The sequence below is a fragment of the Opisthocomus hoazin genome, chromosome 7, assembly GCF_030867145.1.
Source record: "Opisthocomus hoazin isolate bOpiHoa1 chromosome 7, bOpiHoa1.hap1, whole genome shotgun sequence".
Lineage (NCBI taxonomy): Eukaryota > Metazoa > Chordata > Aves > Opisthocomiformes > Opisthocomidae > Opisthocomus > Opisthocomus hoazin.
Window position 1 is genome coordinate 20732665 of NC_134420.1, and position 21527 is coordinate 20754191.

Consider the following 21527-nt stretch of genomic DNA (forward strand, 5'->3'; position numbering starts at 1 on the left):
AATAATGCATAAAATGCATTTTCTATGAAATAACTGTAACAAACTTTAATAGCTGCAATTGCATTCCAATGGTATAAACTAAGTTTAAAATGAACACTTAACAGCAGAATCTGATGAACAATAGGGCTTCAGGGGGGTTTACATTTCTGTATGTTTTTCTTAAATAAGAAAAAGAACACCAGTGAACAAATTAAAAATTTTATTTACATTTTCATTAGCATTATTTCCACAATTTTTCTTACAGAAATATGTACAAAGTATATGGATGAAATAAAGATAAAAAGAAATCATTAAATGAAATGAGGAGCTAAACTTAAGAAGGGAATCCTGAGCATTTGAAGAAACACAAAGAAGTTCAGAATAAAGTTCAGTTGTTAGAGATCACAAAGCACATTATCTTCTTACGATGATCCTCTCCACGCTGAAGAAAACACATCACATTGCAGATCTGTAAGAGAAATGGATAGTCCATTCCATTATAACAGCTTCCACAGTTTCGTAGCAGATTTTACACACCGAGATGCAGTCCCACATGACTCTCCACTTACAGAGCTGCATTTTAGTTTCAGCCAAGAAATCCAAAGATGTTGAAAAAAAGGTGAACACTGTTAGCTCCAGAAAAGCAAGAGCAATAAAAGACTCATTGGTTTGACCAATACCTAATACTGAACTGTGACAGAGGTTTATTCCATCTTGATATGCAATGTCCAGTTCCCTGCTCTAATCACTGTTAAATCAGGTAATACTGCTTCTCAAAGAGAAGCGTTTTTTTGTGTGTTTGTTTTGGTTTTTGTTGTGTTTTTTTTTAAACATAAAATCCTACTACTGTTTCTAGACATAGCAGAAGTTTCTGGAATATGAAGAAAAGGACAGCAATGAATCGTCTTGAAAGCAAATAAAAATCTACAACCAGAAATGGCTGGCTACTGCTCGACAATCATTGAATTATCTTTGCCTAGGGAAAAAGTAAATTGAGAAATGAAGAAAAAAAATTTGTTTTTTTAAATAAAAAACTCACCATTATTTCATGTTTTCAAAGTCCTATTCACGTCCTTTGTTCTTTTACATTATACATGGTGTATAGGATGGAGAATTCAGTGCAGCTGTGGTTATGGCTTCATCCAGGCTACAGTGAAAGTACATCGTATCTCAAAGAAATAAATATGTAATGTATTTTCATGCATGTACTTTAATCTCCAGTGGCTCTTAATGAGTTCTACAACATAACATACTTTTCCATGAACAATCTCACAAAACATGTGAGCATCTTATATCTGTGGTGTTACAATGAGATTCTTTTTCACTGTATGGTCAAAAATTCTAGCTTGGTTTCTGGGTTGATTCGTACCACCTTTGTCATTTACAATGATGTCAATATGAAAGAGTAATATAGATTTCAGAGTAGTACTTCTAGGGTCATGAGTGTAATTTAATGAAGGATGCATCACTGAGTGACGTATAAAATTCCAGTCAACATAATTTCTCTTACAGAAATACAGAGAGATGTTTTCACAAAATAGATGCCAAAACAACTGCATTCATACTATGTTACAATTCAAAAAACTATCGTGCTCTACTAAAAAGAACAAAGATAATTTCCAGTTTTCATGGAGTAAACACAGGCTTGCTATTTTCAGTATACTGTCCTAAGAGTGAATAGGAAAAAAATGACCTGCTTCTACTGTGTATGCCACTGGAAGCAAAACTATATGATACATCATCTGCAAAAATGTTGTTTATATAATAAGCTTTAACAAGCAAAGCCGTTAGTTGCTATGTTCTACAGCACTGTGAACATAATGGAATTAGCTTACATTTTTAAACACAGCCATTTTATACATGCATCAAGCTAAAGACTACGCAAGTGCTTACTACCAACAGTACATTGTTGGCTAACAACAATGCACTGCCCACACAGTGCAAAATGAAAAACAAAACAAAACCAAAATGTGAGCCACTTGGGACCATGAGCAGTTACACTACACTGCAGCTTTTGGCATAATTGGGTAACATGATGCCTGATGCTCCTATCAGGAGTACATTGTTGGAAATCAACAATGAGGCTGTTTGGGTTGGTTGTACTTATTTACAGGAAAATGTACCTGTGTTACAGCTAGCATAGGCTGTAGGAGTGACTGGGCTAACAGGGAATGGGAGGAACATTGACACTGAAGAACCTGGCAAGAATATTACATATTGAACAGAGTGCATGTTACAGAGGATTCCCTATGAGTATGAAACATTCTGGAGTTATTAGATTTCAGCATATTTGAGAAAAGAATTCAGCCTGAAAATGTCTGTAGATTACAGGATCACAGAACAGCTGAGGTTGGAAGGGACCTCTGGATGTCATATCGTCCTACCTCCTTGCGCAAGCAGCTCAGGACAATGTCCAGGTATTACTTGCATTGCTAAGCCTAATGTCAAAACCAGGAAGAATCTGTCTACGTTGGTATAACTAATACAATCTGGCACCCTAAATTTAAGTTGTCTTTTGGGGCTACAGGAAAGAAAAAGTATAATTTCCTCTGAGCAGTGTTTGTAAAAACACTCTAGGTTTTGATGAAAGTCCTGGGACTTCATTTTCAAATACCACTTAAAACTGAAAGCAAAAATCACAATGGTTTCTAATGGCAAAGTACTTCAAAAGAGAACAACAACCTGGTAACTTTTCTCATAAAACATCTCACACAATTAAAATTGACTAACTGCTCTCAGGCCAGATTTTTTCAGAGTCAGAATGAACTACATAATTCATAGAGGTACTGTGTTGTCTATAAACAGGTGTGAAATCAAAACTGTATGAATCTACTTGTAAATGCATCTCAGAAATCACTGGATTTTTCAAGGGTTTAATTTGACTGTGCAATGCATGCCCCAGATTAATAACCTGCTTTTGTCTTAATTATTTAAGAGTTTGGTTATGATCTTTCTTTCTTTAAGTATAGTAGCAAGATCTTACGCCTTGCTGAAAACTATCTTAATGGATTTTTAACAGCCTTAATACATTTTTTGTTCAGAAGCTGGCTCATATGGCTGCTAAGGCATTGAATGTAATGTCAGATAATCAAAAACTAACCTCAAAGAGCCTATGGAGAATCAGCTACAGAACTAGGACAAACACAGGTCCATCAGAGTGAAAAAGCATGAAGAGATATTAACATTCCCTTACAGTGATCAGGAGCAGGAAAAAAACAGATAAATCTTCCACTTGTACTACAAAATGTAATACATAAAGAATAACATCAAAAGGTACCTCCCAGCTGGCAACATATATCCCACGCTGCAGTAACTGCACGTAGTACCATATCTGGTAGTCGAGATTGTTCAAGCCCCATCCCCCCAGAAGGAAAACCTGCATTTTTCTCCAGCTCTCTCCCACACTTTATCTCCTACTGTCTTTAGCTTTTAGGTCACAATTCCAGCCACTTATGTAAATGAAGTAAAATTTTTGCACCTTTTTAAAGATATTCTGATACTGTCCAGTATAAAATCTAATTTTCAATTGCTTATAATTGTCAACTTCAAATATTTGAGCTTAGATTTTTCAGGTTAGGTGTCTTCCTCAGGCAAATTCTTCATGAAATCAGCCAAAAAGTTTCAGCTATGTACCAGCGTGTTAAGAAAAAAATGTACTTAGCTCTTGATTTATATTAAGAATTAGCATATTTTTCCTTAGATAATTATTTTATTTTTTACAGAGAACCTTTATTAGCTCTCATAGATGTCAAAACATATCTTGGTAATCAAGTAAGGGGGATTTTCTTTAATTTTAAGTTCTTTTAAAAGATATTGCCTGAAAGCTTCTGAACTACATCTATTAATGGAACCTAAGACTTTATTACAGTCAGTTAATTATTTACAGCATTAACTTACAAACTGTATAGATCAATCTTCATTTTTACCAAATATGAAGATATGAATGTAGATGAAGCATGTTTTAAGGTGCCTTCCAAAACACACTACCTTTTATTATACTAAATGCAGTAACTAATATTTTGAGGAGTTTTACATGAGAACTACAAATTACTCAAGGTAGCAATTTTAGCGACATGGCCACCCACAATTACTATCAGTGGAGTAAACCCTTCAATGTTAAACTACTTTCTTCTGATTTATCTCCACTAGTTTCACTGGTATCCACGTGAGTAAAACTGGGAAAAGCACAGACTTTGAGATGAGTGAATCAAGCTTTCATGCAGGAAAGAATCAACCTTATTTCTAAGGTTACAACGAATCAGACAGACTTGTGAGGCAGGAAGTGTCATTAATCACTTACATGTTTTGCAGCATCCTTCTAAGAATGGTACAACGTAGCCTCCAACCTGACCAAGAGAGAAATAAAGAGGAAAAAACTTGATTTTTTCAAACATTAATTCCGTATATCTGCACTATTAGAAATATCTTCCGGATGAAGCTCTGCAGTGTTATTCAGGCAGATGCACTCCAGTGAATGGATAAACGTTTGGCTGTAAATGATCTAACTTGACTGTTCTAACACAAGTGCGTATTAAGTGGTTATCACTGAATGCGACTATACATCACCAGCTATCAGAATGCCACATTTGGAGAGACAATGACTGTGTTAAGTCACACTCCATCATCTGTTACTTAGAACAAACCCCTGACTTCTTGTAGAGACCATACTGACAATCACAAAAAACTGATTCTGAAATCAATGCAGGAAGAAATCCCATCTAAATGAGAAGGCACCCACTCTCCATAGTGGAGAGTCATGGCTGCCTTCAGTGCTGTGGCATGAAGCACTCCCCAGAGTACTGTGGGAAGAATAGCACCTTAAAGGAGAGTTCAATTTTTCATGTCTGCCTCGGTGTCTCAAGCTATGATGATCTATCTCTCTGCCTTAACTTTTTTAGTTTGCCTAGAACACCAAAAGGCCTTTCACCAGCTGTGCAACCGAGACTCTCTCCAAAGAATAAATCCATTGTTATCTGCAAGGAAGAACTACAGCTTCCTAGTTCCTTTACTACTGTTACCTGCTTGTGTACCATCATTCATTAAGGAGAGTATCCTCCCATCCACATGTAAATGTAGAATTAAAGAGTGCAATACAAGATTGCTCCCTGCATACATTTCCTGGCACTTAATCTAATCTCATTTTGCAAATTTAAACAGAGCTTTTGCTTCTCCTGCAAAACTAGTCCACAAAACCTCATGTCTCACTGTAGAAAAGATTTTCCTGATACTTAGACAATCTTTGCTTTTCTTCAATTTTTTGACCCCTGTGATGAATCACGTTGCTATATGCAGAAAATCAGCTAGAAAGGAGAAGTCTAACCCAGAAAAGCATCTGAATTCAGACAGCTGTATGAGGACTAGTTTGATATTAACAAGCCTCTATGGAAAAAAAAAAAAATCTGTAAATAAGAACAGGTCTCTCCAGCTGTGTAACTGGCCAGTCTGGTGGCACGCTGTATGTGTATAGTTAGAGCTTTTCCCTTTCAAATGTCTAGGCAAAAATGTAGGCATTGCAAGAATTTGTAATTTCTCTCTTCTTGAGGTAAAACCATCTTTTGTCAGTATTAATCTTTTCGTGCAAACATTAAATCATAGCTGGAATGCAAACAGTGAATTGAACACTGACCTTCACACATTCAGTTTCATTAAAGGGTGGGCAGCCAACTGAAGAGGAAACCAGAACTGGTCCTACTGCAGTGTTAGTGCATTCGTATCTGATGCAGTTTGAAATCCAAACAGTACCAGGCTGTTAAAAATTGTAAAACAGAATCTTTACTCAGCAACTCAGCCAAAACAGTATCATAAGTATTTAAAACACAATTCCATTGAATGTGATCTTGTCTGAATCAAAATTAATACTTAGAGCAAAACATAATTTATACACATCTTACATTTCTGTTGAAGTACAGAACTTAAAAGTCCACTAAATATATAGTGTTAAGCAGGTTCTAAAATAGTCAAGTTGATAATAATTCTCTGATATATCAAAATCCCTTAATCTTTGTAGACAGCTATATGACTGATTCTTCAAAAAACTGATGTCATGTACATGCAAAACTATTCCTAGTATTTGGCCAAATAAAGCTCCTCTTTGCACATTGTATATGGCAATGTGTGTACAGTATCTCATAATTTTTTTTTGTTTACTTCTAAATATTTTGAGGGAAATAAAAGATGTATAAACTTACCTTGAAATTTGACACTGTGCCATTGCTGAAAGTGTGGAGGCAAGACAAGTTCTTACAGCTACCACAGCAAGTTGTTAAATCTTTTGGAGGCTGATAGACTTGGTTCTGCCAAAATCAAATAGATTATTCCTTGTATGAGACCATCTTGCAGTTCAACTTTTTACTACTGTAATGAGCAGATTTTTTTTCAGATACCTGATTTTAGTGACAGGTTTTAAATAACTTTCAAAACCGCACAGGTTACATTTGTACACACTGTACATTCATGAAGTTTTTTTAAAATAGCTTCGATTTTAATTGAAGTAAATAGGGAGAAGTTCCAACTCTGAGAGAATGAACTGGTCTTTGGACCATTTTCAAATGTAAGTCTGACAGCTTATTTCAAGAACCACTGAAATTTTAACCTTTTTACATGAGAAGAAAGTATATAATTAGAAAAAGTAATTTATATAATGTTCCCATGGTACTGTATTATACTTTGTAAAAAGATAAGGTATCATTTGCTTATTTTATAAAGCTGTTTTCACCACATTTAGTATTCTTCTTCTATTTATAATTATTCTCTTCCCAATTCTTATTAAGGTAATGTCTACCAGGAATTTGTGCGTAATATAGATAAAGCTATACAGGGATGCAAGGTGGCAGTATGCTATATACATTAGTTTGTGTAAGATTTACATGGGGCAGAAAACAGTGAAGGGAGTGAGACTTTTATAAACTTCTATTAGAAGTGCAGTAGCACATCATTAGAGCGAGATCTTAGTTACGCTTTCCATCTTGTTGCTATGACTAATCTACTCAATAAAACCCAAGGAAATGTAATTAGGACCACTAGTCACAATATACATGTCCAAAATTCTGAATTTCTTACAGGTTTGCACTTTACAGCACAGTCTATTGAAGATGTGTTTATTTGGTAGTATTTAGTGGAGGGATCAATCATATTTGTACAATAAGAAATACGGCAAATGCCATCCGCACTGTGTTCCATGATTGACTGTCCAGGAAGCAGCACACCTCTGTCATTACTCAGGCAAACTTTGTCTCTCACTACAAGAAAACACAAAAATAAACAGCATGCTCCGGACAATCATCTTGGTATCAAAAGTGTGTTAAAAAATGTATCAAACAGTAAAACAGGAATGGAGAAAGCTACTCTGCCGCTTAAGAATCATGGGTCAGATTTTCAAATATAAACTGTTAATAGTAGCCTAGTGCTTCACTACAACCACCAAATTATTTCAGATATAACCATTCATGAAATCTAAATAAATATATGATACTCTTATTAGCTGCACCACCAAAATGACAGTGCAAGCTTCTTCAACTGATTTGTTCTATAAGTCTACTTCAAGATAAGAAATGCACCTGAGAAATGTCTGTTTCTCCCCACTGATTACTAAGGGTGTAGAGGATAATCAGCAGAAGTATAGATCTTTGTTGTAAAAATCTAGACAAGGACAATCCCACTCTACTGGCCAGCTGGGTGCCCCACAGGGATTGTTTCTTCCTGAGTTTTCCCAGATGCTATTGGGCATGCTCTGAGATGAATTTGCATGGTGCTGAATGCTATCCTTGATCTTGGAAAGAACATAAGCACGTCTACCAGCTCCTGAGTAGTCCCACAATAGGTTAGTGGGACTTTTCTTTACGTGGACATTAAGTGTGTGTTTTAGCTTCCTTACGCCAGCTCAGCAATATACAGGCTGCTTAGTCACCACCACCCAACTTCCCCAAAACCCTGCTATTTCTCTGCACACACCTCCTGCTGCAAGAACTAATAAAATACAAGGACAGGCCATAATGAACTAAATATTTGGTGAAGGCTCCTATTTTCTTGCGTTTTCTTACACTATTTGTGAATTATGTCAGCCAATTCTTTCTTCAACAACACCATGTTCAAAGTGAACATCCAATTTATAATTCCTAATGTGCTTTAGCACTTGAAAGGGTATTTCTTTGAATTAAATTCTTTTCTGACTTACCACATTTGTACTTAACACAGTTACAGATATTTTCTGTACTGTTCTGAAATTGTTCATCTATATGAAGTTTCTGCCCCTAAGTGTATAAAAGCAGAAAAAAAGAGAAGTGAAATGACAGTGTTTTCTTATCTGTGTGATCTTTTTCTTTTAAACCACTTTCCTTCAGGATTTGAGTAGCAGTATCTTTTGGCCATAGAAACCTATTTTGAATCCACGTTCATCGCCCACAGGGACATTTAATTTAGTAATGATAATCTAATGGGAATTTTTTTACACATGAAAAACAGGAATGGTTGTTGGTGTCAGTACAGCAGACATTTAGGACAGAAAAGACTAAGGCAGGCCAACAATGAAATGCAATGGCTTGCCTTTGTACAGAAATCTCCATGCAGCGTGGAGCATATTCTATCATGGAATAACTTTATGGATATAAATAGTATTGCAGTAGCACAGATGTACTTTCTAATTTTATCTTTTATTGTTTATACGTATGCATATTAAGATTTTTCTCCCGGTTTTCTGCAAGTCCTGATTCCTTATGGCCAAGTTACTTCATCTATGAAATGAAAGCACTAACAACAACCTCACTTACAAAGTATTTTGAATTTCCTCTATAAAAAAAGAGTACTATTTCCAACTCCTTCCTAGGACTCCAAATTATAATTTCTATAAATTTTTCCCATTGTAATATTATTTTCTGGATAAAATAATGAGAAGCAAAATCAAAGCCACTACTGACTGAGAACCTAACACAGCAATGCTAATAAGCACTTTTGTAATGCTGAGTAAGTCACAATGAAATACAGTTTAAAACTTCTGCTTAGTCTGCTCCGAGTGCATGGATCTATGTTCATATATTGACTAGTACAAATAATATTAACAAAACACTGGTGCTTTAAAGCATTTAATTTTTACAATTTATAAATAAAATTTTATCCTCGGGTGCATGAAAGCAGTTCCACTCTACACATAGTTCCGGGCAGGATATGGTCATAAAAAACTGCAGAAACATCAATGATGTACAGCTATTTTATTCTGCAAGATCTTTAAACTTAACTGCCTTCTTAAAAATAGATATATCTTATTGCAAAGCAATTCAAAAAAAGAGAATGACATGGCATTACATATTTCACTGATAAAACTATTAGTAAGATACTGATAAATAGATTTATTAAGAAATTAATAAACAGATACTGACAAAGAAGTTGAATTTCATACCACTTTGCACTGAGGTTTGGGGATCATTTCGCATGCACATTCTAAAACAAAATATGATATCAGAAACAGTAGTTTAGAAAGTTATATGCCATTTGCTTAAAGCAGAGCATCAGAGAGAAGAGAAATTCCAGATTTACAAGTAATCACTGAAGAAGTTCTGCTGGTTTTTGAAATATACCCAGCTGGGCAGTCCAGAATTATGTTTGATTTCAATTCCATCCAGAAAACTCATACCAGCTTCTAAGACAACCTTTACTTACTACAACAATTTAAAGCATTATATCAACCACAGCCCACCTGAACACATTAAAAAAAAGTGATCGTTCTAGCTACTAGCCTTCTTGCAGTGATGACAATCATTACAATCAATATAAAGCAACGGAGAATTATGTGTAAGGCATCACAGAGATGTACGATACACTACTGTCTTTGTTGACTGGCAAATTCCTGATTTGTGAACCTAACCTTTTTTTTTTTTTAGCCATAAATAATTTACTAGCTTTTACAAAATTTTCAAGTAAGTCACCCAGTTTGGATGGGCAAATTCTACAGTATGCTATCACCCTTGTGAAGCAAGAAAAAACAAAACAGGCAGATTAAGAAGTTCTGCACCATGAGATGAATTTTCTATATCATTTGTTAATGAGCAGATCACAATGCTATAGATGGCTTAAACCAGACTTAAAACCAAATGGCCAAAGCTCTTGCCAGTGTATTATTATCTAAGGCAACTAAAATGAAAATCAGTCATTTTACCACATGTCCGAAAGGGGCAGCACTTCTCTGGGCTCCACACCTCCACCAAAGACATGCCTAGCATACATTTGAATTCAGGACAACGATGTATTTCACAAACTAAAATTAAGGAAAAGAAAGTCCAATAAACACAAGGTTGTCATATTTTGATGAATGGAAATGTGAATCAAGAGACAGTAAACTACTTATAATAAATACTTTTAGAAAACATATTACTTGAAAAGACTAATAATCAAAATTTAAGCATTAGCCATCAGGTAATAGTAGCGTGGAGTACAACTACTCTAGCCAAATATTTAGAACAATTTTAAATCTCCAGAATTTGGGGCCTGAAATTACTCATTGGTCTCCATGATACTTCATGATATTCAGATAATGCTTTAGGCCCATGAAGTTTTAAAAGTAAAGATTATTTGCTCAGGACTACAGATGATTGCTTACCTATATGCACAAGTGGAGCTGTATCTCTAATCCACCATTTCTGGCACTGAACATCCACACTACAAAATTTGACACATTATTTTTCAAAACATAAAAATCAAGTCAAACTTACTACACTGGTACGTAGGGCAACACCTCTCTGTAGTGTTGCCATCCACAACAAGAACTTCTCCTTCTTGACATTCGGGTATTTGATCAGAGCAAGCCCCGCATGCTGGAGAAAAAAAATATTTAAATCCAAAACATAGGAAGTAATTTTACTACTGCCTATGAAACATGCCCATAAGTTTGTCACAGACGCATATGAAAGAGAACAGAGATACTCTGCATTCATTCCTTATAGTCTCTATACAAGAGGCTAACTTTCAGTGAAGCTTGCCTTTTCTTTGTCCCCTGCTATAAAGAATGAATACATTGCTTGAGTCAGATCACAACAAACAGGATTTTCTCTCCCTTTCTGTTGTAAAAAATTTGGCTGGATTCTCTCTTCTACCAAGTCATCCTGTTGTTTTCAGGAGTGCTCCTCTGCCTGGATTATAGGATGTTTTATCCCCAGTAAAGGGCATCTCCTGTGATCCCAGTGTTACCCTCCCTCTTCAACACATATGAAAACCACAATGGGTACTTTTCAATATGTACAGTGCAAAGACTCATATATCAAAAAGGAGACAGAAGTATGCTGTGTGGACAGCGAGAAGAGGCAAACACAGCACATAGCTATCACGTGATCAAACTGACCCCCTGATTACTGTAAATGACAGAAGTGTAATTCAAGTTTTCTATTAAAACTTAAATTTTTGCATATGGAAGAGCTAATCAAGACAACTTGGCCTTTAATTCACAGATATCTATGTGCAAAAACAGAGTAAATTCAACAGGACCACATTATCACTATTGTACAGAAGACAAGCATATGGCAACATCAGAACTCCTATATTGATGCCGAAAGTGCAATTTTATTATTGACTTAAGTCATTAAAGGCCAAACTCCAAAAGAACTGAACAAATTTACATAATGCTTTCACACAGGATATTTAGCATCAAATGAGATGGGTCATAGCTGATACAATAGGATACAGGGAGCAAGAGCATACATAACTTCAGTCTTCTTTCAGACAAAATATTCATGTGGCTAGTCCGCACACTGTACATGGACAGTCTCTCAAAAGCCCTCAACTCCCTCACCCAGGGACTCCACCACCACTCCTCTACATAACCCAAGAATCCTACTCAGTTGCACAAAGCTGTTTTGTGACTCTTGATGGTTGTTGCCATTTCTTATGTTTTGTAAACTTAATGATAATTTTTTTAACCACTTTCAAGCCTTACTATGTTGTGAGAGCTAAAATGGGCAAGATAATAGTAGACATGATTACATATGCAGAAACACTTATATCCTCAACCAGCCAGGATACTTTACCACATATATAGGAAATGCAGCAGGTACTCTCCACTCGAGCAGCAATTAGTGTTTGATCGTCTTGACAGCTTGGCATCTGCTCCATTGGTTCACATTTTGCTGGATCACATTCTAAAAAAAGTACAACAAATATATTTATTTATATGAAGTATAGCATTCCTCCTTTGTTATGCTATATCCCTAAGAGACCACAGAATCATAGAATGGTTTGGGTTGCAAGGGACCTTAAAGATCACCTAGTTTCAACCCACCTGCCATGGGCAGGGACTCCTTCCACTAGACCAGGTTGCTCAAAGCGCTGTCCACCCTGGCCTTGAACACTGCCAGGGAGGGGGCAGCCACAGCTTCTCTGTGCAACCTGTTCCAGTGCCTTACCACCCTCATTGTAAAGAAGTTCTTTCTTATGTCTCACCTAAATCTACCCTCTTTTCGTTCAAAGCTATTACCCCTTGTCCTGTCATTACAGGGCCTGGTAAAAAGTCCCACTCCAGCCTTCCTGCAGACCCCCTTCAGGTACTGGAAGGCTGCTATAAGGTCTGCCTGGAGCCTTCTCTTCTCCAGGCTGAACAGCCCCAACTCTCTCAGCCTCTCCTCGTAGCAGAGGTGTTCCAGCCCTCTGATGATTTTTGTGGCCTTCCTCTGGACCTGCTCCAACAGGTCCATGTCTTTCCTGTGCTGAGGGCTCCAGAGCTGGACGCAGGACTCCAGGTGAGGTCTCACCAGAGCAGAGCAGAGGGCCAGAGTCACCTCCCTCAACCTGCTGTCCATGCTTCTCTTGATGCAGCCCAGGATACGGTTGGCCTTCTGGGCTGCGAGTGCACATTGCCAGGTCATGCTGAGCTTCTTGTCAGCCAACATCCCCAAGTCCTTCTTGGTAGGGCTGCTCTGAATCCATTCTCTGTCCAGCCTATATTTGTGCTTGGGATTGCCCCAGCCTGTGTGCAGGACCTTGCACTTGGCCTTGTTGAACTTCATGAGGTTCTCCCAGGCCCACCTCTCAAGGTCGCTCTGGATGGCATCCCTTCCCTCAGGGGTGTCAACTGTACCACATAGCTTGGTGTCGTTGGCAAACTTGCTGAAGGTGCACTCAATCCCACTGTCCATGTCACTGACAAAGATGTTAAATAGCGCTGGTCCCAATACTGACCCCTGAGGAACGCCACTTGTCAGTGGTCTCCACTTGGACATTGAGCCGTTGACCGCAACTATCCAGCCAATTCCTTATCCATTGAGTGGTCCATCCGTCAAATCCACGTCTCTCCAATTTAGAGACAAGGATGTCACATGGGACAACGTCAAATGATTTGCACAGGTCCAGGTAGGTGACACAGTTGGCCTTCCTTTATCCACCAATGCAGTAATCCCATCATAGAAGGCTACCAAATTTGTCAGGCATGATTTGCCCTTAGTGAAGCCATGTTGGCTGTCATCAATCACCTCCTTATTTTCCATGTGCCTTAGCAGCGTTTCCAGGAGTATCTGCTCCATGACCTTGCCAGGCACTGAGATGAGGCTGACTGGCCTGTAGTTCCCCAGGTCTTCCTTTATACCCTTTTTAAAAATAGGGGTTATGCTTCCCCTTTTCCCATCAGTGGGAACTTCATCGGACTGCCACAACTTCTCAAATATGATGCATAGTGGCTTACCAACATCTGCCAGTTCCCTCAGTACCCGTGGATGCACTTCATCGGGTCCCATGGACTTATGCACCTTCAGGTTCCTTAAATGGTCACGAACCTGATCTTCTCCTACAGTGGGTGGTTGCTCATTCTCCCAGTCCGTGCCTGTGCCTCCTGCAACTTGGGCAGTGTGGCTGGAGCACTTGCCAGTGAAGACTGAGGCAAAAAATCATTGAGTACCTCAGCCTTCTCCATATCCCAGATAACCAGATCTCCCGTTTCCTTCCAGAGGGCCCACATTTTCCCTAGACTTCCTTTTATCATTGATGTACCTATAGAAGCTTTTCTTGTTGCCGTGGCCATCCTTGGCCAGATTTAATTCTGTCAGGGCTTTAGCTTTCCTAACCTGATCGCTGGTTGCTCAGACAATTTCTCTGTATTCCTCTCAGGCTACCTGTCGTTGTTTCCACCCTCTGTAGGCTTCCTTTTTCTGTTTAAGCTTGTCCAGGAGCTCCTTATTCATCCATGGAAGCCTCCTGGCATTTTTGCCTGACTTCCTTCTTTGTTGGGATGCATTGCTCCTGAACTTGGAGGAGGTGATCCTTGAATATTAACCAGCTTTCTTTGACCCCTCTCCCCTCCAGGCCTTTATCCCATGGTACTCTACCAAGCAGGTCCCTGAGGAGGCCAAAGTCTGCTCTCCTGAAGTTCAGGGCAGTGAGCTTGCTGTACACCCTCCTCGCTGCCCTAAGGGTCGCTGGTTACTGCAGCCAAGGCTGCCCTTGAGCTTCACGTTCCCCACCAGCCCCTCCTTGTTGGTGAGAACAAGGTCCAGCATAACACTTCTTCTCATGGGCTCCTCTATCACTTGGAGAAGGAAGTTATCATCAATGCAGTCCAGGAACCTCCTGCTGTGTTGTCCTGCCAACAGGTACAGGGGTGGCTGACGTCCCCCATGAGGATCAGGGCTTTTGAAAGTGAAGCTGCTTCTATGTGTCTATAGAGAGCCTCATCCACTTGCTTTTCCTGGTCAGGTGGCCTGTAGCAGACCTCCACTATAATGGCACCTGTCCCTGCCTGCCTTTAATCCTGACCTACAAGCTCTTGGTCAGCTCCTCATCCATCCCCACACAGAGCTCCACGAACTCCCGCTGGTCACTCACATAGAAGGCAATACCCCCTCCTCATCTCCCCTGCCTGTCCTTCCTAAAGAGCATGTATCCTTCCATTCCAATACTCCAGTCATAGGAACCATCCCACTACATCTCTGTGATGCTGATAAGATCATAGCCATGCAGGCATGTGCATGTCTCAGACTCCTCTTGTTTATTCCCCATGCTGCACGGATTTGCATAGAGGCATTTAAGTTGGGCCCCCAATGAAGCCGGTTTACTGGCTGGAGTCCCTTTGTGCAGCCTTTCAGGTGCTCTCCCACTGGCCTGTGATCCTTCTCCATGCTCTGGGCATCTACTGCTGGCACTGGCATCAAACTGGTAGCAGTGAGACGGATTAAGGTTCCCCTTCCCCAGCAACTTTAGTTTAAACCCCTCTTCACCAGCTAAGCAAGCCTATGACTGAAGCTTTTCCCTTTCTCTGTCAGATGGACCTCATCAGCCCCCAGCAGACCAGGTTTCTCAAAGCGATTCCCATGGTTTAAGTAACCAAAGCCCTGGCTGTGGCACCAGTCCTGTAATCATTTATTGATTTGCCAGATTTGACTGGTGCTTTCAAACTCCTTCCCTTTGACTGGGAGGACTGATGAAAAAACTACCTGCGCTCCAGAGTCAATGGCAGTGTAGAGCAGAGGAATACAAGACACTTTAGAAAAACTTTTACGTTGTATCACAGGAGAGCAAAGACACTTTCTCTCCTGATCATTAAACACAAGACTCCTTCATCATTGTATCTGCTCAAAAGGAGACACAGACCAACCCTGAGGTTTTGGATGAGAGTTTTGTAAATGGCCATACTAACAATGATGTCTACACTAACTACTGTTTTGCTTCAAATTTATCTATCTAGTTTGCCGAATGTCTTCTACAGGGTGAACTTTTTTACCTTTTCAAAAGAAACCTACCACAAACATAGTTGGGACAACAGGATTCTTCACTGTAGTAAGTGACCAGCTTTTCCAAGCCATTACACTCAGGGATTAGGGGTTCACAGAGGCTCTGATTACAAACTGTTACATAAAGGAAAAAAACAAAAAACAACCTTCTAAACTATCATGCAATTACAAGTCGATTAGAGCAGTGGCAAGCAGTATTTGCAGTTTGATACCCCAAATCTCCAAATAACAACATGCATATGAAAATGGCAACAAACTAGCAAAAACACCTGAGGCAATATTCAAAAATGTCTGGCATTTGCAACACTCTCCATGGAGGCAAAATTAAACTAGAGCTCAGTCCTTGTGAGAATTTAAAAAAACAACAATAAAAATTCCTGTGGAAAACTCACAGCAACATCATTCCAGGTGGTTAAACCATGAAAACAGCTTGCAATTTCTTTTTAAAGATGGACTTTCTAAACTAAATAAGGATCAAAACAAAAGCTTTTATATCGTTTTTTACTGCTCACTTTGTAAATTAGATAAACAATCATCTTATCTTTTTTCCTAGTAATTAGTTATATAATTTATTTGCATTTTGATATTAAAGATAAATCAGTAGCCTGTACAGCTGAAACACAATTCATATCCAAATAAACAGAGCTATTTCAGTTCTTATAACCCTTGTCCCCTCCCTCTACCTCTCCCCCAAAACCTACTGGATACTGAGACAAATAGTACAAAATTTCTACAGTTTTCTAAGTAACCTGTAAGTTCAAACTGAAGCAATTTCCATTCACTTCAAAAGTAGGATATGTAACAGGAAAACAAACCACAGAGAAAAAATATCTGCATATTCCAGCGGGCAGTATTCATAATCGTTGAGGAATACTTACTACAGATCTTCTGAGGACAACATGTCTGATCACCAGGAACAAGTAAGGGCACTTCTGCAAATCGCTGACAGTCTAAATTATGGGTATCCGAACAGTTGTACTCCACTGGAATAATGGTCTCACTGTCAACACATTTTTGCATACAGCATTCGCTCAAAGAAGTTTTCCAGATCTCACCTACTGCATGAGGTGCTCCTGAGCTGTCTGTACAAGCTAGATCAGGACAACAGAAAACGGAATTAATTCGTTTTTACTTCAAATTTTGACCACTATTTTCTTCCACAGTGGGTGTGGAACTGTGAAGTATAAAAATCCCAGAGTTTTAAAGGCAATACCTATTCGCATCATCCCATAAAAAAGGAAAGAGGAGACCATCTAAGACTGAGTTTGTATGGGAAAGCACAACACTCAATACCCTCCAGAGGATCAGGGCCTCCACTTCGTTTCATGTCTCCACTGCAAGGCTACTCACTTCAAATCCCAATCCAATCCTGTTTTTAAAGCAGTGATCTGAAAAGAAGTTACTTTTGTATTCCACATACAGCAAAACTATTATTAATTTACAGTGCTTTATGTAATACGATTTATAATAAACTGCAACTTTCAGGTTTGTGTTGTTAGTGTTAAGTATTGGTCCACAATTTGGTGTAATCAGGCAGAACTGTAATGAAAATAAATATCAATGCTGGCAGAAAACATAGGACGTATGTATGTATAATTCAAAATGTGTAATTAACTGTTGCTGCATGTCTTTTTTATGCTATTTAGTAGCATTACGTTGGATCCCTTGGCAAAGTGCTAGGTGAAAAGGAGGCCAAGACTAACACATACTTAAAATACTAGAATGCAGAAACATAAGCAAAAACTTCCAATTTGAAGAGCATCCTCTAGCTGAGAGGTGAGCAAAATTCTACGTCACAAGGGCATTCCCTGCTTGCTCACCTGTACAGCTCATGTTTACTGAATACCTAGACTCCTCAACTGAATGACATATGCAGAAGACACACAATGTCAGGCCAGAACTCAGCTTTCTACTAATGAAGTACCTAAACACCAACTTGCAGATAATAAAGAAGAAAATCGCATCCAAACATACCACATTTTTCTTCAGGGATACAGACAGCAGTGTGAGCTCGGTGAAGGATGGTGCCTCCAGCACAGACGCAGCCTTCCGTCAACCCTGAGCAGGAGTCGGAGTCCAGAGAAGCAACCTCATTATTCTGACAACTATCTGCAACCTCACAGGCAGCTATACAAGCCTGATAGGAGAAGTTTTCAGAGCAGGGGAAGGCTAGGACAGAAATAAACAAATCATTCATTCTGAAGTTGTAATCATGAGGCGGTACTTAAGAGAAGACATTATTGTTGTCTTGTCAGCTTCCTGTGCTTGCCAATTCAGTAGGATTTACCAACCAAAACCACCGATACAGACCAGTTACCTTCTACATGACAGATTCAAACAAAAGGAAGTTATGAGCACTTTCACTTCTCCTCTTCTTATAGTAACATTTTCATCAGGCTTTGGTTTGCATTTTGGCAGTAAAGATATCAAAAAACGCAAGTGTTGACACAAAGTAATTCAACTACATAGATTAATACACTGTTCTGAATCATTCTGAATACTTTGCAGTGGCTAAAGAAAATGCAGTGATTACTAAAGGCGAAGCTTTGCCAGTTACAAAAATACACATGTAATGGCAAATTCAGCATTGTTTTGTGTGGAATAATAAAGAATAGGATGAACTCATTACTATATTTAATAGATATCCACAGTAATTACTCTCTTGCACGTGTGTGTTATTTTTAAGTCAATGAACGCAGTTAAATTTAACATTCTTTATTCTACTAATGTAAATTCATTGGCATGTAATAGGTGCAAGAACAGACAAAAAAAAGTATCTCATTTTGATTTCTCTTTTGCTGTTGAAAAGTTAACATGATCTTTCACTGGTTCAAAACAGTGATTAAAGCTGCATAAATATGGCAAATAAGAATGACTACAAATGCCAACAGTGCGATTCTGTGAACTACTAAAATATATGATCTTCATCATGTAATGATACCTAAATCATACAGCAACACCATCTCGAATCATGGTAATGAGACAAGGTCCAGTTCACAAAGGGACTGTCTACTCAAAAATGAAGAAGGTTCCAGTTTAGACTTTAAGGGTTAACTGGGAGAAGAGGTGGATTTTATTCAGTTCCTCACTACTAAAAATGGCCATAATGCCCCACAGGAAATATCTATTAGAGCCCTGTAAATAGAGGAACTCAGGCTTTTAATTATCAGTCTACAGCATATTGAACTTAGTGAATCCAGATGGGACTTCATGGTTTTTCCTCTCTAGGCATGCACCACCAGAGGTCACTGAAGTATAAAAATAAGGAAGTGATGTGGCCCTTCACAATAGATGGAATACATAACTATATTTACAGATACATTTCGTAAGATCTCTTTTTAAGCAGTTATTTGCTAGTAAAATCCACACAAACTGAAGAATTTTTTTAATTGACTGGTTTTAATCTTTAGACTCCATGACTATTATTTGCAGGGCATTAGTACATGCCTGCATGATGCCTGTAGACATGCACCCATCTTAAATCATTTAAAAAAAAAAGTCACTTATAATTTCTGCATACAGTGAGTTCTCTTACTTTTGGGGATCACACTTCATCAATAAGTCTTTCTCTTTTCAAGCACTGAAACAAAAGACCTCCCTATGTTATTACTGCATAGGGCTTTTCCTAGGCGATCATTAGCAGCATAGAGAGAAGCTGTAATCCAAATTTTCTATTTTCTCTACTGACAACTACAGATCCCACTTGACCTTACATTTTAGTATGTTGCTACGGGAGATGTCTTCTGCCAGGATACTCTAGCTCTCAGGTTTTACTCCTTACTTTCCATCTACTCTCAAAGGTGTTTCATTTCTCCAATCCTTTCTCCAAAGACACAGCATCAAGCAGACATTGCCAATTCAAAGTACCACAGAACTTTCTTTCTGTGGCTTCCTCCTTTCCACAATCAATTCTGTTGTGTTTTGGTTATATCGGTGGCAAGTGGCTAAGAGAAATGAACACTACATTGCAAGTGAGAAGATTTGACTTCTACAGTTAGGTACATTATAAGCCAGAGGTAGGCTTCTGAATAAGTTTCTTCAGCTTACTTTTTCCATCTGTGAAATGACTATAATGATCCTGATTCCTTTTGCACACTGCTTTGAATTGTATCATAAAAAATGCTGAATTTATTATCTTAATAACGACTTCCAAAGTATGTGAGGACTCGAGGAGCACTGGTACTTTCAACTTACAGTAACTCTTATATTAGGCAAACTTTGTCTCTGTGAACACTAGAGGTACGCATACATAAAGAATACTTACGGCAGTAATCAGAGCTCCTCCATTCTATACAAATATTAAATTTGTTGCACATTGCCACATAGGCAGCTAGTGAAATGCATGGATTTCGAATGTACTCAGTGTCCTGAACCCATATATCACAGAATAGCTCAGGTGGAACCTAACAAAGAAAAAACAAAAAATATTGCACCTTCACAGAAACCCTGCCAGGTAGGAAAAAGACTGACCTTTTTAATTGTCAGCTACAAACAATGAAGCCAAAAGTTCTTGGTTCACAGTAAGCAAGAGGCCACCAGCCTTCATTGGTCTACAAAGAGACTCTACTAGTATTTAAAAGTACAGCTTCTGGAATGTTGACAAAATACAAGACATCCTTAGATTCCTTAGTTTCATCTCTTCTAAGTGCCAAGGCAAGACCTAATACAGTTTTTCCAATAGAATGCATAATTACTTACTGTTCCTCATTCTTCCTTACCTCTCTATTTTTGTCTATTTTTGACTTCCTCTTCATCAAACTCAACAATATACAGAAGGTGAAATGGTAAATGTACTCATATGCGCACAAAAAAACACTTCATTTGCACACTGTGAGTTTGTTATTTGCTTTAGCTTTGCTTTAAACGGTCTGTTCTACCCTCTCATCTCTCTAAGCTGGAAATCCCTGTCTCTAGAGCCTTTGAGAATGCAGGCTCTCAGATTACCTATTGCGAACTGGAACCTGTTGAATTACTGAACACTTAAGGATTAATTAAATCCTACAACTATTTTATTTGACATTGCTGTACAACATATTGATAAAATTGAATTAGCTGGGACTGATTTATAAATCAGATGGTATTGTCAAAACTAACACAGATATATTATGAATTTTAAAAGCATTAGTTGCTTATTGCAACTCTCCTATCAAGTTGCCACACTCTTCAATTATTTTTACCTTGCAAGTGTAGATACAAGAATGTATCTCATTCCACAAATGTGGTTACATGTAGTTTCACATTAATGAAATTATGAAGTATGCAAAACTATATCAGAACTGCATCTCTCTCACACTGTAAGCTTCCAAAATAGTTAACATACATAAGGATGACAGCTGCTGAAGGTGTGGTTCAACACCATTCTTAAGCACTCTGAGCAGTCCATGACTGAGCAATTAGTTTCCTGATGCCTGTCTTCTCCAACATACTTTAACGTGTCTGGCACTTGCCAGCTGTCTATAAAAGTCGATGGAGCATTGCTTTTGCTTAAAACTGTCCTGTTGGGTAGCATCAGGTCATTTTCCAAGCTTCTATCGCAAAAACCTGTGTATTGCCAGAAGAAAAAAGCAGGTTAACACCACATGGTTCATTCTGAAGTACGTCTGAAGTGGCATAATCAAACAAGTAAAGAGCTTTTAAAAACTTTATACAACATGACACTATCACAACCCACAAAAGAAGTAGAAAGACTCTGATAGGATCACAATACACAAAATTCAGACAAATTAAGCAAAGCAAAAGTAAAGATGCATTCATGAATGCAAATCTACTGCATATCAAAGAGCTGTTCAGAGAGCCCAGCTATGGCACACAAACTTCACCCTTCAGTTCCATGAGCACAAAACAAAAATGTAT

The 21527-nt window shown here is 38.3% G+C and overlaps 1 protein-coding gene across 1 annotated transcript in view; it reads right to left on the reverse strand.

Annotated features, from left to right (window-relative positions):
• OTOG (otogelin) overlaps window positions 1–21527 on the reverse strand; it is a 125767-nt gene that overhangs the window by 3267 nt on the left and 100973 nt on the right. Inside the window, exons 41-54 of the mRNA XM_075425267.1 lie at window positions 20995–21215; window positions 19939–20077; window positions 17649–17843; window positions 16553–16765; window positions 15684–15788; window positions 11988–12098; window positions 10680–10781; window positions 10127–10225; window positions 9371–9411; window positions 8153–8228; window positions 7039–7217; window positions 6168–6272; window positions 5606–5725; window positions 4280–4325 (exon numbers count right to left, since the gene is read on the reverse strand). Coding sequence (XP_075281382.1) covers window positions 4280–4325; window positions 5606–5725; window positions 6168–6272; window positions 7039–7217; window positions 8153–8228; window positions 9371–9411; window positions 10127–10225; window positions 10680–10781; window positions 11988–12098; window positions 15684–15788; window positions 16553–16765; window positions 17649–17843; window positions 19939–20077; window positions 20995–21215 — 1752 coding nt within the window. The remainder of the gene's footprint in view (window positions 1–4279; window positions 4326–5605; window positions 5726–6167; window positions 6273–7038; window positions 7218–8152; window positions 8229–9370; window positions 9412–10126; window positions 10226–10679; window positions 10782–11987; window positions 12099–15683; window positions 15789–16552; window positions 16766–17648; window positions 17844–19938; window positions 20078–20994; window positions 21216–21527) is intronic.